General features: G+C 36.4%; 1 protein-coding gene across 1 annotated transcript in view; it reads right to left on the bottom strand.

Moving 5' to 3' along the window:
• Positions 1 to 229: 229 nt before the first annotated feature.
• LOC129223893 (asparagine synthetase domain-containing protein 1-like) overlaps positions 230 to 16,289 on the bottom strand; it is a 46,836-nt gene continuing 30,776 nt past the window's right edge. Inside the window, exons 7-12 of the mRNA XM_054858267.1 lie at positions 15,957 to 15,991; positions 13,979 to 14,126; positions 13,614 to 13,681; positions 4,437 to 4,520; positions 623 to 713; positions 230 to 545 (exon numbers count right to left, since the gene is read on the bottom strand). Coding sequence (XP_054714242.1) covers positions 360 to 545; positions 623 to 713; positions 4,437 to 4,520; positions 13,614 to 13,681; positions 13,979 to 14,126; positions 15,957 to 15,991 — 612 coding nt within the window. The 3' untranslated portion in view covers positions 230 to 359. The remainder of the gene's footprint in view (positions 546 to 622; positions 714 to 4,436; positions 4,521 to 13,613; positions 13,682 to 13,978; positions 14,127 to 15,956; positions 15,992 to 16,289) is intronic.

Here is a 16,289-nt window from a genome sequence, read left to right as displayed (position 1 = left end):
CCTGAGGGAACGCTATCTTCTGCGAACTGCCGTCTCGAACGGGTTAACGCGAAAGCCCAAGTGATAAATAACATGAGGTATAACAATTAAGTTAAGTATTTGCGATCATCTAAATCTCACTACACAATCATTTATGAAGTTAAAAATAAATAATTTTAAAATTATGAACATTTCCACTGTTAAAAATGTAAAAAGTGTAACTAAATAGTATTTCATTTGGTATGAAACATCAGAGTTTGGCAAATTTATTGAAAGTTTCCTTGAGTAAATTTAAGGAATGGAATATAATACATTGTTACATTATTTCAATGAAAACCATATTTAATTAGTATCATTTATACACAGAATATAAAACAATGTCATAAAACTTTCAATCGTTGGCAAAAATCTGATCCTTTTTCCTTAGAATTTTCCATGCGTGCAATACGAGAGCCAAACTGTATTGCTCTTTTTGGGAGTGTGGCAGCATCTAATAAACCTAATTTAGCAGCTAAAAGTCTCAGAAGTAATTTCTCTCCAACTCCCCTTGGAAAGTTCAGATTTGCCTGAAATTGCACAAAACATATAAGCATGAGAAGGAACTGAAGAGCTAAACGTAGCAAATGCAACAATATTTTCTTACTTTCAACCAAACAGGGAGACTATTTAAGAATGAAACAACTTCTTCATCCAGAAAAGGATAGCGAGATTCCACCGCATGGTCTGAAATGATCCTGGAAGTGCAAATTGCAATTATTATGTTGTGTAAAAAAATAATTTTAGGGCTTTCTGTCAAAATATTTGATATTTTTTATTTGTTTTCCTGACTTTCCGGTACTGGGGAAATGATATTAATAATACTTACCTATTTTTATGTGAGGGGACTCTCCATATCTTGACGCCGCACTAATTAAATACAGTCTCAAAACTTTAGTTCTTTCCTGCATGCGTAGTAAAAAATGTAAACAAACCGCACGGTGCTTGATTGACGGTTCAGTTAAAATCTCAGTGAAAAAAAAAATCTTGTCCGTCAATGTAACTGTTTCAACGAAATTAAGTGTTGCCAAGAATATTTGAGTTTTCTTAGTGAATTTCATCGAACTTGCAACCAAGAATATGTAAATTGTGTGGAACGTCATCGAAGCTGTATTTAAGCGGTGGACATTCGTCCATCAATCTCTCTCTCCCCTGCAACCATTACCTGGATGTCTCCTCCGGCATAAGTTGTAGTGAGCTACCAGCCCTTGGATCTACCGTCCAACTGATGATGGAATAGCGTTCCACTTGATCTACATTAGGGTGGGCCGAAATAAGCCGAAAAAATTTTTTTTTTGAAATCAATTTTTGGATAGCGCGCAAAAGTTGCGTACTGAGCCAGTTAGCACTCACAAAAAATTTCTTGGATATTAAAAAATATCTAGCCGGCGCTATTTGATACTGAAAAACCGAAAAAAAAGAGAAAAATGAATTTTTGTCGAATTTTTTTTTAAAACTAAATTCCAAATATTTTGCTGGAATGCACCAAAAATGTTATATAATGAACCAGTTCGAGCCCATAAAATGTTTCATTGATTTTAATGAGCATTTAACCGCTCCTTTCCGACATCAAAAATTGGAGAAAAATGAAAAAATATTGAATTTCTTTAAAAACCAATGTGAAAATTATTTTTCAAAATTAAATCATAGACTAATTAAATAAATTGCGGTATTAATCATAGTAATTATTATCACGCAATAGTATCATACATTTTCTACAATTACATATAGAGATAATAAACTTTTGAAAAAGAAATCTTCAAATTTGATTTATAATACCTCATGCATAATGAATATTATTTTTTGGAATAATATTGTCCTTTTTTATCAGATGATGGAAGTTCTTTCCTAGCTTAAAGTTTGGCACGAATGTATCCATCTCGTGCAGTTTCACCACGAACTTGATTGCAGCTTCGGTTATTAGTTTCACACAACGTTCCACAGCTTGCGTGTGACAGGGAAATTTTTTGAAAGTGAACTCTGTAGGCTGTTCTTTGCACATTTCTTTCAATTGTTGGTCTTTTAGATGCATTGTAAGAGATGGCTCTGTTACAACACAGTTTGCCCAATCAACTAAATCAACATAATCAACGGCTTCAAAATTAAGTTTAGGACGCTTAAAAAATCGTACACCATCCGAGCTCTTCGTGTTCTTATTTCTAGAGTTCAGAATGCACCTAACAGCTGATTCCCGAATGTATTTTCTTGAGTCAAACAACATTGTCAACAGTAGTTGTTCAGGAAGAGCGAAATATGCATTACTTGAGAGAACTTTGAAAATTATCTCCTTAACGTTGTCTGCAAACTGCCTTGCAAGAGAAATCATTTTCCAAAAATGTTGGGCACCATACTGGCAGTTCGGTTTCATTTTTATTTCAAACCACATTGGAGCATAAACTAACATTGCATACTTTACAAGCATTGTAAGATTTTCTGATGGAGTTGGAGTGTCTATATACAAGCGTAACAAACGGTTTGCAGTTGTCAGCCATCGCGCATGACTGAGTTTGCCAGGGCTACTGTCAGCCACGCTAGAAGTAAAACTACCATCTTTTACGGCAAGACAGATTCTATACAAATATTGTTGTTCAGTACTTAAATTTTGTATATCTTCCATGGCCAAAACCAGAAGAAGTCAATTTTATCAAATTTGACCACCGGATTTTTTTCACAATCTCTAAGAAGTTGTCCGATAGGTTCAGAATATGAATGTGGTTCCTTTGTGCAACCGTCCAATTCCTGAATAAGATGCCTCAGTGGCAACTCATTAGTATGCAGCAATTTCTTTTGCACTTTCACCAACTGTTAGTGATAAATGACCAAATGACCGATGTACTTGCTACCTGGTTCTTCTATCAGTGCTAGATGTGCTTCAGATGCTAATTTTTGATGGCCAGATGTCTTTTGAAGGGTGTCATCTTTGCGGTGGTCAAAATACAAATTCTTTATAGCTGCCCCTTTAACTGCTCTTAAATCCCGTTCTCTTAGCTCGCTTCTTTTTTTTATCGACTTCCCTCCTTACTTTGTTTTTATCGACTATGTATTTTTGCTTTGTTTAGGAGAAACTAAGTCGAAATCAGCGAGAACTGCTGTAGCAATTTTAGCCACTGCTCTATTTGAAGCGCCAGTTAGATCTGCTGCTAAAGCTGTATGAGGCATAGAAAGTCTCATTTGACTTGTTGTTGTTGATGGCGCATCAGTTCGCTTACGTTTTCTTGAAAGCGGATAATTCAATTTAAAATCGTCATCTGTATTTTCTGTGCTTTCTTCTGATTCAAGCTCTGTTTCAGGTTCATTCAATGTAATATGACTTTCCTTAACCTTCAAGTCACTTGTGCTGGGTACTGATGTCTTTCTCATCCAAAGCAACACTTGTTTCAATTTTCTGGCATCTTTTTCCTCTTTTTCGTAGTTTCTGGGTTGTTACTTTATCCACTTTTCCAATAGCCATTCTTCTTACTGATATTGGAACCCAAGATTAAAAAACTAGCATCTTATGTAACTATTTTTTATTTGAGTGTGTGCATTTTTTAAAATTGGCGTACAAATGTCGCATAAAATTGATTGAACTTTCACTGTTTTTTCTAAGTAACGTATTGCGTAACATTTCAGTATTTACTTATTTCGAAACTACTTTAATTTTTTTTTTTCATTTTTCCGATGTTTCAGTCTTAAAGGAGCGTAGCTAAATATTCTACGAAATGTATAAAAGTCTTTGAGTATTCCAACTAATTCACTGACAGATACTTCTAATTTTTGCTAAAACTAGCTTCAAACTTTTATTTTTGACCCCCCCCCCCCTTTTTTTGAAAAAAAGTGCATTTTCGCCCTTTTTTCAGTTTTTCAAGGTCAAATAGCGCCGGCTAAATATTAAACAAATTTAGCGAAATTTTTTATGGGTAATAACGGGCCCATATAGCAACTTTTCCGCACTATCCAAAAACAGATTTCCAAAAAAAGGTTTTTCGGCCCACCCTAATCTACATGCCAAATGAATAGGGCCGGCCGGCCTTATGGATGTTTCAAGACTTAGTTTGGAATCAACTGGCGGAAGATGATTTGATATCGTTGGACAGTTTTTCCATTATCAAGATGAACTTTTTTAGGAGCACCTGTGGTATAACTATTCTATTTATTGTTCATGTTCGCTGCAATATTTTTATTATTGCTGGATAGGATTCTACAAGAATAATATATTTTTACAAAGCCTTTTTTTTGATAACATGTTGTATTTTAGTACTAATAAATGTTAATGATTTACTTAAATATGATTTTTAATTTGACTCAACCAAGACACATTTGTGAGGTCCACCAAGAACTTTAATTAGTTTTTCCTCCTGACACTTTCACATAACGTTACCCTTTAATCCATAAAAATATTCACTTTTTATACAGTCAGGGATGTCATTTTTTTTGCTTACCTGTCATCTCGTCCCAAATTTCTGGATCCAATTCTGTCCAACTCCATAGAGAGTTCTTCAATTAAAGTTGTCCACTCTCCATTTCTAATGTAGATAAATATGAAGAAAAAAAAACTTACTTAAGACAAGATAATAAGACTAGTGTCATTTGAGATAAATAAATACCTTTGTGCTGAACAGTAAAGTAAGAAAAACAACGTTAAAAAAGCACAAATTTGCCAATTACAGCAAAATTTGTGCTTTTTTAACGTTGTTTTTCTTACTTTAGGGTCATTTGGTTTGAATGAGAACATGGGTTAAATGGAAACAAACTATCACCACATTTATGGTGATTTTTGAAACTAATCTACTGGTGAATGAAAACTAGGCAACCATTGGATAACTTTCTGGGACTAACACGTGTTTTCGAATAACTGTGTAGAGGTCATCATTGTTTGAAAATGACACGGTGAAAAAAGTTCTTTATCAAAGTTTTAGTGATCATACATTGCATTGTCTAGCTCAAGGATTCCCAAACTTTATAGCCAGCGGATACATTACAAGGACCAATGTTCAGTGTGAACCCCTCTCACTAGGGGGTAAAGATACTTGTAGTTGGTAGTAAAATGAACTTAGTTAAATTAAACATTACTAATTAGAGGGGAACAACACTATTCAAAAAAGCAAAGATATTTTACAATGCTGAAATTTATTTAACAATTCTAGAGTAAAATATGAAGTTGAACCAACAGAGTTCAAGATAACAAAACGATTAAAATTTTAAATTGAACATCAAATTAATGGGAAGAGTGAGGTTGTTTTAACTCGTACAACTTTAATATATAGGGTTTTACTTTTGATAACTATAGTTGAATATCTTGATCAGCATCCAGACAGTTTTGGAATTTAGTTTTTGTGGCTGCATAGGTTTAAAATCTGAATTCCATATCGGCAAGTAGTGACAAATGGAAGAGTACGCTTCGCATCTCCAATGAGCGATTGATATTTTTTGTTTTCCCGACGAAACCAAAACTAGGGGTAAGCAGTGATCAATAAAAATTTTAAAATCTTAGGAGCCAGGAAAAAATTTTAGGCATTAAACAATTTTCTCAGATTTTGATTGAAAATTCAGTGACAAATTTCCTGAAATAATATTGTTCTGAAAGAACTAGCCACCAAGGTATTTTTTTAGTCTCCCAGATGACCTGGCACCCTTTATTTATCAGACATTAAAGGTAAGAATCTTGGATACACAAATATAAACAAACAATGGTTTGATTTGTTCTCACGAAAGTTTTCTCCCACAACTGCATTTCCTCTGTCCAACAATCAAGGTGTGGATTTAAGTGTACGGCCTCCATGCAAAACTTTGTTAGAAAACCACGTAAAACGTGTCAACTACCAATGTTACATATGGAATAATGCATATGTAGCTTTTAAAATTTTATTTCTATTTACTTTAACTCACACTCAGAGGGGTGCACGGGGGGGGGGAGGAGAAGGGACACCTGTTGGTGCTGGCCCAAGCCCGAGATTTCTTAAATGGGTGTGAAATATATGTAGGGGTAAACAGTATGGAGGGGTGCTCGTTAGAGCATTTGTGAGATGCCCCAAAATTTCTGTGCACATGCTGCTGATTCTACACTCTACTGACAAAAATAACTCCTAGGAGAATTTCAAAACAAACCAATTTAAGCACTGATTAAAATAATTTATTCTGCCAAACAAGCAGAGGTTGGGTCCAACTAATTTAGAGAGATTAGTGTTTTTCAAATCACAGGGCATTGATTTGTTTAATACCGTTCCGTTGCAAAAATATTGTCATTATTTTCGGGGAAAAAAAAAGGAAGAAAGACATATAAATGAAAAGGATAATATGAGATAAAAGTATCGTAAAACAAGGTTTTAAAATTCTATTTCAATTGATGCGCCTTTTTTTTATACAAGTTTAAGGCAGTTCCTGTTTGCAGAGGTTTAGGTAAAGATTTATGTTTTTATCTTTTGAAGTTATTTCACTATAAAAGTATTAGCTGCAGACAGATGATACACAAATGTTAGGAAAATTTGAATGGTTAAATAAGTCTTTAAAATGATAAAATAATAAAAGTTATACCTAAAAATAAGCATAGCATTAAAAATTACTTGATGGACTTTTAATTAAAAAAAGTTTTTTATTCCTTTTGCAAATCGAACATGAGACTAAAAGCTTAAAAAGAATTATCATTTCTGTTTTTGTACATTTAATGTGAGTAATGTTATTATTGTTTGATTATCTACACCTTAAACTCGTACTTAACATTTAACTGTAGATTATATAATTTATATTTGCAATTATATGCAAAATTTTTGGTTGGCGGATTTCAAAGTTGAATGTGTGACATATACATTCCAAGTTTCTTCTAGCTAAATTTTACGTTTTGTACCACAAATTGAGTTGAAATTTTATTTATTACCAATAAGCGTGCACACACACACACACAAAATAAATAAATAAATAAAATAAAAAAAAATAAAATTAAAATATATATATATATTGTTACAAATCCTGTAAATAGTAATTACTGTAGGAACGTATGTTGTATAATATATTCAGACATAATTGGTCTTGCCATTTAAACAAACCTCTATTGTCATCATAAATATATACGTATCAATTTTCTCATTGTTTGTCTCACTGTCCGGTAGATGGCGCCATGAGTAGACATCAACTGTGTTTTTTCTGTGGGATATAAGAAGTAAGATCACAGAGGGTTTGTGTGGTATTTGGTGTGTGGCTATCTTGTAACATGGTGTTTTCTTTTCCTCATGTCCGAATGGGTGTATTATATAGAATATTCACTTTACAGGTATGAAGTTAAATGTTCATCCATCCTGTTTTGCAACGTACATTGTAATTTCTTTAACTTACCAACTATTTTAAACTTTTAAATAAAAGCTTTTTATAGCAGAAGTATCTTTCCTTGTAAGGTGTAATATTCACTCTGCTTAGTGTTAGACAGTATTAGAATATGTCAGATATCTTCGCTAATGGCGTTTGATATTCTGTACATAACAACGTAACCTGTAAATAGTTTCCCGTAATGAATATACAACCCCTTTAACATTTGGCGAAAGGATACGACCCCCCTATTTCCTTTTTGTTCATTGATAAAATTTGATAACGGTCTACTTTTTTTTTCCAGAAGCGTGTGGAATATTTGAGAGATTTCTTTTCGGTGTTTATATAAACGGTTACGCTGGATAAAGAGTTAGTTTCGATTGATATTTCGAACTGAGAAGATTTTTGCTCTGTTTATAGCGAGGCATTTCGCTGTGTTGTTTTCGTATTTGGAAGTAAATACGTGTGTAAACGTTGAGTTTACGGTGTTGTGTGATAATTGCTTAATTGCTGATGAATAATTTAGCAGTTGTTGAAGATCTTTCCTGTACATAGTGTAAATAAATTTCCTGTGTTTTTATCAAGAACTGTGTCTTCATTTCAAGAAAGTGGAAGTCGCACCGAATCCGTTACAATTTGGCGCCCAACGTGGGGCTTCTTCTGGACTTTCTTGGAGTAAGTGTGACTTTGGACATTTTTTCATAAAGACTGTTTGAATTTATAGACTTTGTTTTTATGGTGATTACTCGCGCAATGGATAACCAATTAAAACAACTTCTGGAAGCAATTAATGCTGCGAAAAGTGACTTGGCTGAAAGTCTGGCGGCTAATCAAGAGCAATTAAAAAATGACATTGCGGCTAATCAAGAACAATTGAAAAGTGATTTAATGGTACTGAAAAATGATTTAGCTTCTAACCAAGAGGAAATTAAAAACGACCTTACTTCGGTAAAGACTGTGATGGAAAACAAATTTAATGAGATAGAGCATCGAGTTGATGCTTTTGATGAAAAATTTGAAACAGTAGAAAACCATATCGCAACAGTTGAAAATCATGTGGATGAGAAAATTAAAAACATGGAAAGGAGATTGGCGATCGCGGAAAACAGCTCTGTACAGTTTGGCGCTCCCACATCGGTTGCTCGACCGTCCATTAAACTTGCCACATTTGATGGGAAAACTTCGTGGCAGGTTTACAAAACTCAATTCATGATAGTGGCGGAAGCGAACGGATGGGACTCTGCTACCAAGGCCTGCCATCTTGCAGCATCCCTGAGAGGTGACGCAGCGGACATTCTTCAGACCCTTCCGGACAGCCAGCGCCTGGATTTCGCCGCCCTCACATCTGCGTTGGAGCTTCGCTTCGGTGAGAAGTGCCAGAAAGATTTCAGTCGACTCCAGTTGAAGTCCCGTTTCCAGAAAACCGGGGAAACCCTGCAAGAGCTAGCGGCGGACATCGAGAGACTGTCTCATCTTGCTTTTTGCGACTGTCCTGCGGATGTTCGAGACAACCTGGCACTCAACTACTACATCGACGGGGTTCGAGATCCGGAAATCCAGAAAGCTCTACGGATGGCGGATGTCAAAGACCTGAGTTCTGCTGTTGTGTATGCGATGAGATACGAGGCCGCCCAAGAAGCAACCCGTGTGGATCGCCATCTAATCCCGACTCAGGAAGCTGATGAGTCTGATTCCAGGACGTCCCACCTCGCTGAACTTGAGAGACAACTCGGTGACTTGACAAGACATCTGAGCAGCATAACAGCCCAAAAGAAACAAGAGCAGAAGTGCTGGAAATGCGGTAGTGAAGGACACCTGCGAAGGAGTTGTCCGGCTCGCCAAGCAACGCGAGGGAAGGAAATCACCTCCACTAGAGCTCTGCAGATTTCCTCTTCTAGTAGTGGCAGTGATGGACTTTTCATTTACGCACATGTAAATGGGAACCCCTGCAGACTGATTGTTGACACTGGAGCCAATGTGACAATCATTAGGACAGATGTGGCTCGTGAATTTGGATTGAAACTGCTGTGGACATCGCCACGCGTAAGTCTCCAGACTGTGACAGGTGACAAGATCGAGATTGACGGTAAAGTGGACTTGGAAATAGTGTTTGGGAATGCCACCTACCATCATACGGCATTCGTCGCTAATATCACGGACCCCTTCATTCTCGGATTGGACTTTTTGAAGAAATATGACTTCACTCTCGACTTCAAGACTAATGAGCTGCAGTCGATGAGAGAAGACATAGCCGTTTTCCCCGCAGAAAGTGATGTAAAATCCGCTCATCAAATAATAGCTCAAACAGATTTATCGATTCCCTCAAGGTCAGAATCATTAATACCTGGCTCCCTTGAAGAAAGCAATAGTTTTTGATTTGGACTCATTGAATACCCTAACCTAAGCAATAACCTAAGAGGAGTGCTGGTAGCATCTACGCTTGTGGACCTTTCTAAGGATGTAATTCCTGTAAGAGTCGCCAACGTGAGTGAAAGGCGAAGGAATATTCGGAAAGGTGAAGTGTTAGCAACTTGTACTCCAGTAAACTGCATCATTAGAAGAATCAATTCCCCCGAAACTGTGTCTTCTGAGTCCTTGACATCGAAGTTAATTGGGAGTGCGCCATTATCGAAAGATCAAAGAACTGCTGCGGAACAATTTGTGGACGACTTCAAGCATCTGTTTTCATCTACATCGGAGGATGTGGGCCGGACGAATTTAACGCAGCATAGGATCTACACTGGAGAACACCTCCCTATTAAACAGCATCCAAGACGACTACCGTTCACCAAGAAGGAAGAGGTTGAGATCCTCCTGAAAGAGATGAAGGAGAATGATGTCATCGAACCTTCATCCAGTCCCTGGGCTTCTCCCATCGTCTTAGTCCGAAAGAAAGATGGCTCCACCAGATTTTGTGTCGATTACCGACGGCTGAATGAAATCACCAAGAAAGACAGTTACCCTCTTCCACGGATAGACGACACCTTGGACACTCTTTCCGGACACAAGTGGTTTTCGACCCTGGACTTGAAAAGCGGCTACTGGCAGGTTGAGATACACCCTGATGACCGAGAGAAGACAGCATTTACAACTGGACAAGGCTTATGGCAGTTTAAAGTGATGCCCTTCGGCCTCTGCAATGCACCAGCTACGTTCGAGCGTCTTATGGAGACAGTGTTAAGAGGACTTTCCTACGAATCCTGTCTGGTCTACTTAGACGATATCATCATCGTGGGACGCAGTTTCGAAGAACATCTGGCAAATCTTAGGAAGGTGCTGCAAAAGCTTAAGGAAGCCAATCTAAAGTTAAGCCCGTCCAAATGTAATTTGTTCCGCCGGGAAGTGAACTACCTTGGTCACATCATCTCTTCTGAAGGTGTACAAACCGATCCAGAAAAGGTGTCTGCTGTCAAGAGTTGGAGTCGTCCCGAAAACATCCATCAGCTGCAAAGTTTCCTGGGGCTCTGCACCTACTACAGGAAGTTTGTAAAGGGTTTTTCCAACATTGCACGACCTTTGCATAAGCTGACGGAGAGCAAGCAAAAGTTCGAATGGTCCAAAGAATGCGAAGATGCATTTCTACGACTGAATGAGGCTTTAACATCAACGCCTATCCTCGCCTATCCTCAGCCTGAAAAATCCTTCATCCTGGACACTGATGCGAGCAACGAGGGCATCGGAGCTGTTTTATCCCAAGAAATTGACGGAAATGAACATGTCATCGCTTACTGGAGCAAATGCTTATCAAAGTCGGAGCGAAATTACTGCGTCACCAGAAAGGAGTTACTGGCCATAGTGAAAGCTGTAGAACACTTCCATCATTACCTCTACGGCCGAAAATTTCTGCTTCGGACAGATCATGCCTGGTTAACTTGGCTTTTGAACTTCAGGAATCCAGAAGGCCAGATAGCCAGGTGGATACAGCGGCTCCAGGAATATGACATGGAGATCAAGCATCGAAAAGGGTTATCTCACGGTAATGCTGACGCTTTATCAAGGAGACCCTGTCCTGAGAACTGCCACTATTGTTCCCGAATCGAGAAACAGTATGGAACGACTAGCCCTACCGCCTATCAGGTGACAGTGACTCCAATATCATCAGAACCTGATCCATGGAGTGACGACCAAGTTCGAAAAGATCAACTTGAAGACCCCGACATAAAACCAATTTTGGAGTTCATGGAAAGTGACAGTCGGCGACCTAGCTGGCAGGACGTTTCCATCTTTAGTCCTGCAACAAAAAGATACTGGGCTTTATGGAACTCACTCCATTTACGGAACGGCGTGCTACACCGGAAATGGGAATCTGACGACGGCAAAACATCTAGGTGGCAGTTACTACTTCCCCGATCAAGGATTTCAGATGTTCTGAAAGAAATACATAGTAGTGCGACTGGAGGACATTTTGGTGTCTTGAAAACCCTCAATAAAGTTCGGGAGCGCTTCTTCTGGAGCAAGGCGAAGGATGACGTGGAGAAGTGGTGCCATTCTTGTGACGCCTGTGCTGCTCGTAAAGGACCGAAGAAGAGAAGCAGAGGGAAGTTACATCTGTACAACGTTGGAGCTCCTTTCGAACGAATTGGGATCGACATCCTGGGTCCTCTACCAAGGACTGCTGATGGGAACAAATACATTCTTGTTTCCATCGACTACTTCACCAAATGGCCGGAAGCATATCCCATTCCAGATCAAGAGGCTACCACCGTAGCAGAGACTCTAGTCCAACATTGGATCTCGAGATACGGAACACCTTTGCAGATTCATTCCGATCAAGGGAGGAATTTCATCTCTGCTGTGTTTAAGGGCCTATGTCAAATTCTCGGAATTGAGAAAACTAGGACAACACCACTACACCCACAATCGGACGGCATGGTGGAGAGATTTAACCGCACAATCCTGAATAATCTCTCACTTATGATCTCCAGAAATCAACAGGATTGGGACAAGAAGCTACCTTTGTTCCTGCTGGCCTACCGCAGTGCTGTCCACGAGACTACCGGATATGCCCCATCTCAGATGCTGTTCGGACGAGAGCTTCGGCTACCTTGTGATCTCGTCTTCGGTCGTCCTCCGGATGCGCCTGCATCGCCTGAGGAGTACATCCAGGATCTCCAGGCCCGGTTGGAAGACGTTCATAACTTCGCACGAGAACGAATCAACATCGCGGCGGAGAAGATGAAGACCCGATACGACACAAGGTCTATTGGACATGAATTCAACGAAGGCGACAAGGTTTGGTTATGGAATCCCATCCGACAGAAAGGTCTGTCACCCAAATTGCAGTCGCATTGGGATGGACCCTACAAAGTCCTTAACCGACTGAATGACGTCGTAGTGAGGATCCAAAAATCACCTAATGCAAAACCTAGGGTTGTACATTATGATCGGTTAGCCCCATACTATGGCCATAGTTTATGAGTATTACGTAAACAACCATGGTTGATAACATAAAAGTTGTAGATAATTTCTGCTTTTAGTGTTTAGTAATATTTCTTGTTATTATTGTGTTTTCTGTATCTGTTAGTTATTAATTAATGTGAATATTTGTAAACTTGTGATAGAAGTTCGACACCCTTTCTGGGGATTGTACTGCCCGGGACGTGCAGTCCTTAGGAAGGGGGCAATGTTACAAATCCTGTAAATAGTAATTACTGTAGGAACGTAACCTGTAAATAGTTTCCCGTGATGAATATACAACCCCTTTAACATATGGCGAAAGGATACGACCCCCCTATTTCCTTTTTGTTCATTGATAAAATTTGATAACGGTCTACTTTTTTTTTCCAGAAGCGTGTGGAATATTTGAGAGATTTCTTTTCGGTGTTTATATAAACGGTTACGCTGGATAAAGAGTTAGTTTTGATTGATATTTCGAACTGAGAAGATTTTTGCTCTGTTTATAGCGAGGCATTTCGCTGTGTTGTTTTCGTATTTGGAAGTAAATATGTGTGTAAACGTTGAGTTTACGGTGTTGTGTGATAATTGCTTAATTGCTGATGAATAATTTAGCAGTTGTTGAAGATCTTTCCTGTACATAGTGTAAATAAATTTCCTGTGTTTTTATCAAGAACTGTGTCTTCATTTCAAGAAAGTGGAAGTCGCACCGAATCCGTTACAATATATATATATATATATATATATATATATATATATATATATATATATATATATATATATATATATATATATATATATATATATATATATATATATATATATAAAATAAATAATTAAAAAATAAATAAATAATAAAAAAATGTAATAAATTTTTTTTCTAGGCAATTAGGAAAAAAAGTAACATTTAAAATTTAAGTATTTACTTGAACTTGGCACGGTGTCTTGAGTATCCCGCCAGTTGTTCGTCTGCTCCCATGCCCAGAAGCATCACCTACAGAAAATGTAAACATTTTAAGATTAGTAAATTTAACAAGATAAAGCTGTGAACAAGGCACTAGTTTTTTGATTGAAAGCAAATATTAATTTTACATTATGAAAAATGATACAGAATCCTCCAACTGTTATGACCACAATAAATGCTATCAAAAGCTAATGCAGAGATTAATCAGGACTTAGGTTGAACAAATTATGTATGCTTGAATAGATCCAAACTAGTCTTGGTAATGACAGAGCTTGCTCAAATGGTCAGAAAATAAATAAATAAATGAAAACGAGATTCTCGACTTACTCGTGCAGGAGAGGTGTATGTTTTGGAAGCTTCATCATTAACAGAATCCAAGGTTCCTTCACCCCATGCAGCGAACCACAAAGCACATCCAATGCTATCATCCAGAACTGTACAAGATGGAGAAAGAAGATCACTTATTGTGTCATTTCTACAGATGTGAAAAGATTTTTGGAAAAAATTTAATCACTTAGCAATCTACAGGTATACACAATTAAAGTTAAAAATATTTAATTACATAATACAGTAGCTCCTCCCTATACTGAGAGGCTTGATTAACTAGGGCTACATCAGTATAATGGATTTATCACTATTGGAAACTAACGATTTCCTTGCTCGGCGGCATTCTACTGTCTGACCAAGAATTGTATGGAAAGACAAACATCCATTTTACAGCCAGAAATGGACAGATCTATTATTTTTTAGCGATGTCAGATTTTGCAGAAGCAGAGTCTCATTCAAATAAGCGGAATACCGGCATTAAATTTTTACTTTTCCCCCTCATTCAGATAGATTCGTCTTATCTGGACGATTGAAAATTCCATACAATCCGTGGTTGGACAGTACATCTGTATGGCAAACTTAGTACAGTAAAACCTGTCTACAATGATACTGTTGGGACCTAAAAAAAATATTGTAATAGACAGGTTATTGTTATAGACAGACTGATTATTCATGCTGACATTTTGACGACACCAAAAAAAAAAAAAAAAAAGTTATAGACAGTATGGTTATACACAGGTTTCACTGTATTTTCGATCATGTTTGGTCAACGTTACAAAGCAACTACTTATTTCACAATGCCATAAATTATTCAAAACCATTTGCGAAAAACACATTTTTACGCATATATTCTGGTTAGAAAAGTATTAAACCTTTTTTTCTTTGCGAACACCATATGAATATGAATTGGGGTTGCTTGCTATCAAAAACCACTAATTGTTCCGTGAAATGTAAAACAAACTACCAAGTAAATAAAACAACCAATAATCAGAAAATATGAAAGTCAGAAAGGTCTAAACTCTTTTTAAATGGGTTTAAATGTTATGAACGCTTATCTTTTCAAACAATTATTTATTTCTATAAGCAGTGCTTAATAAAATCACATACTTTTGTGTTTAATACCTTTTACTAATAATAGTTAAGCAAAATTCCTGTTAAGTTGGTTAAGCAAGCCAGCTTTGACTTTTCTAACAATCACCTCTCTTTGTGGAATGGAAAATAGTTGCTCCAAAAAGTTTTACTGTAATTAGGGCTCAATTATATGTTTGAAAATAAACTTTAGTTAAGATCATTTTCTTATATGGTTTGAGAGAGGAAAGTTTCTTCAATATATGTATAAATATGTATATGTTTGAAGGAACATAGAATGATAGTACAAATCAACATATTAAAGTAGATATATGAAGCTCAAGTCTCTAAAATCCAAAGAATTTCTACAATCAGAAAGCATTACAGCTAAAAAAATCCCAATTATAGTTAAACTATGAAGCAAAAAAATAACGGATTTTTTTTTGATAGTGTAAAATATTTATTTCTGAATGGGTATAAATAATATTGAGTTTTATAAATACAACTCAAAATTATGTTTCAAAAACTATTTTTATGTATAAATATAAGAGAACATCGCAAATCCAATTTCTGGAGATTAAAGATAAATTAAATATCATTTTTCTTTTATTATTAATTGCATTTCAAGACTTCAAAGAGCTTTATCGTTAGTTAAGATAACAAAAAATGCATCAAAGTAGTGGAATACTATAAAAAAAACCCAATGAAAAGAATTAAAGGTTAAAGAACAGGATTTTTGAATTGATGAGAAGGTTTTAAAATAGATGGTTAGTAACTTAATTCACAAAATATTCTTATTTCAGATAAAAGTTTGAATAATTTCTCTTTCTGGTAAGAATTATGAGTGCAAAACACAAAGTTTGTTCAAAAAAATATTTAAAAAATAAATTTATAAAATAAAAATACTTGCCTTTTGGAAAAAAGATCTTTTTCGTCAACATTGACCTAAAAATACAAATTGCATATTAGACAAACTATTACACATGCTTTTAAATTCTAGATTAATAGGTTTTACAGAAAAAAAAAATGAATTGCATAACTATCTAATTTTAATTTTTTTTTTCTTTTTTCAATTCTCAGCACATTACACTATGAATGATAGATCATGTATATTGTATATTAAGTGACTAAAATAACAAAAATTATAGGGTTTGTATTTTTATAACTGACTTGACTTTTATTTTTTGCTATACTAGTGCACAGAACTGATAACTAACACAACGAATTTAGGAGAAAAAAAATC

Source organism: Uloborus diversus, chromosome 6, assembly GCF_026930045.1.
Source record: "Uloborus diversus isolate 005 chromosome 6, Udiv.v.3.1, whole genome shotgun sequence".
NCBI classification, from domain to species: domain Eukaryota; kingdom Metazoa; phylum Arthropoda; class Arachnida; order Araneae; family Uloboridae; genus Uloborus; species Uloborus diversus.
This window is presented reverse-complemented; position numbering and strand designations above follow the sequence as displayed.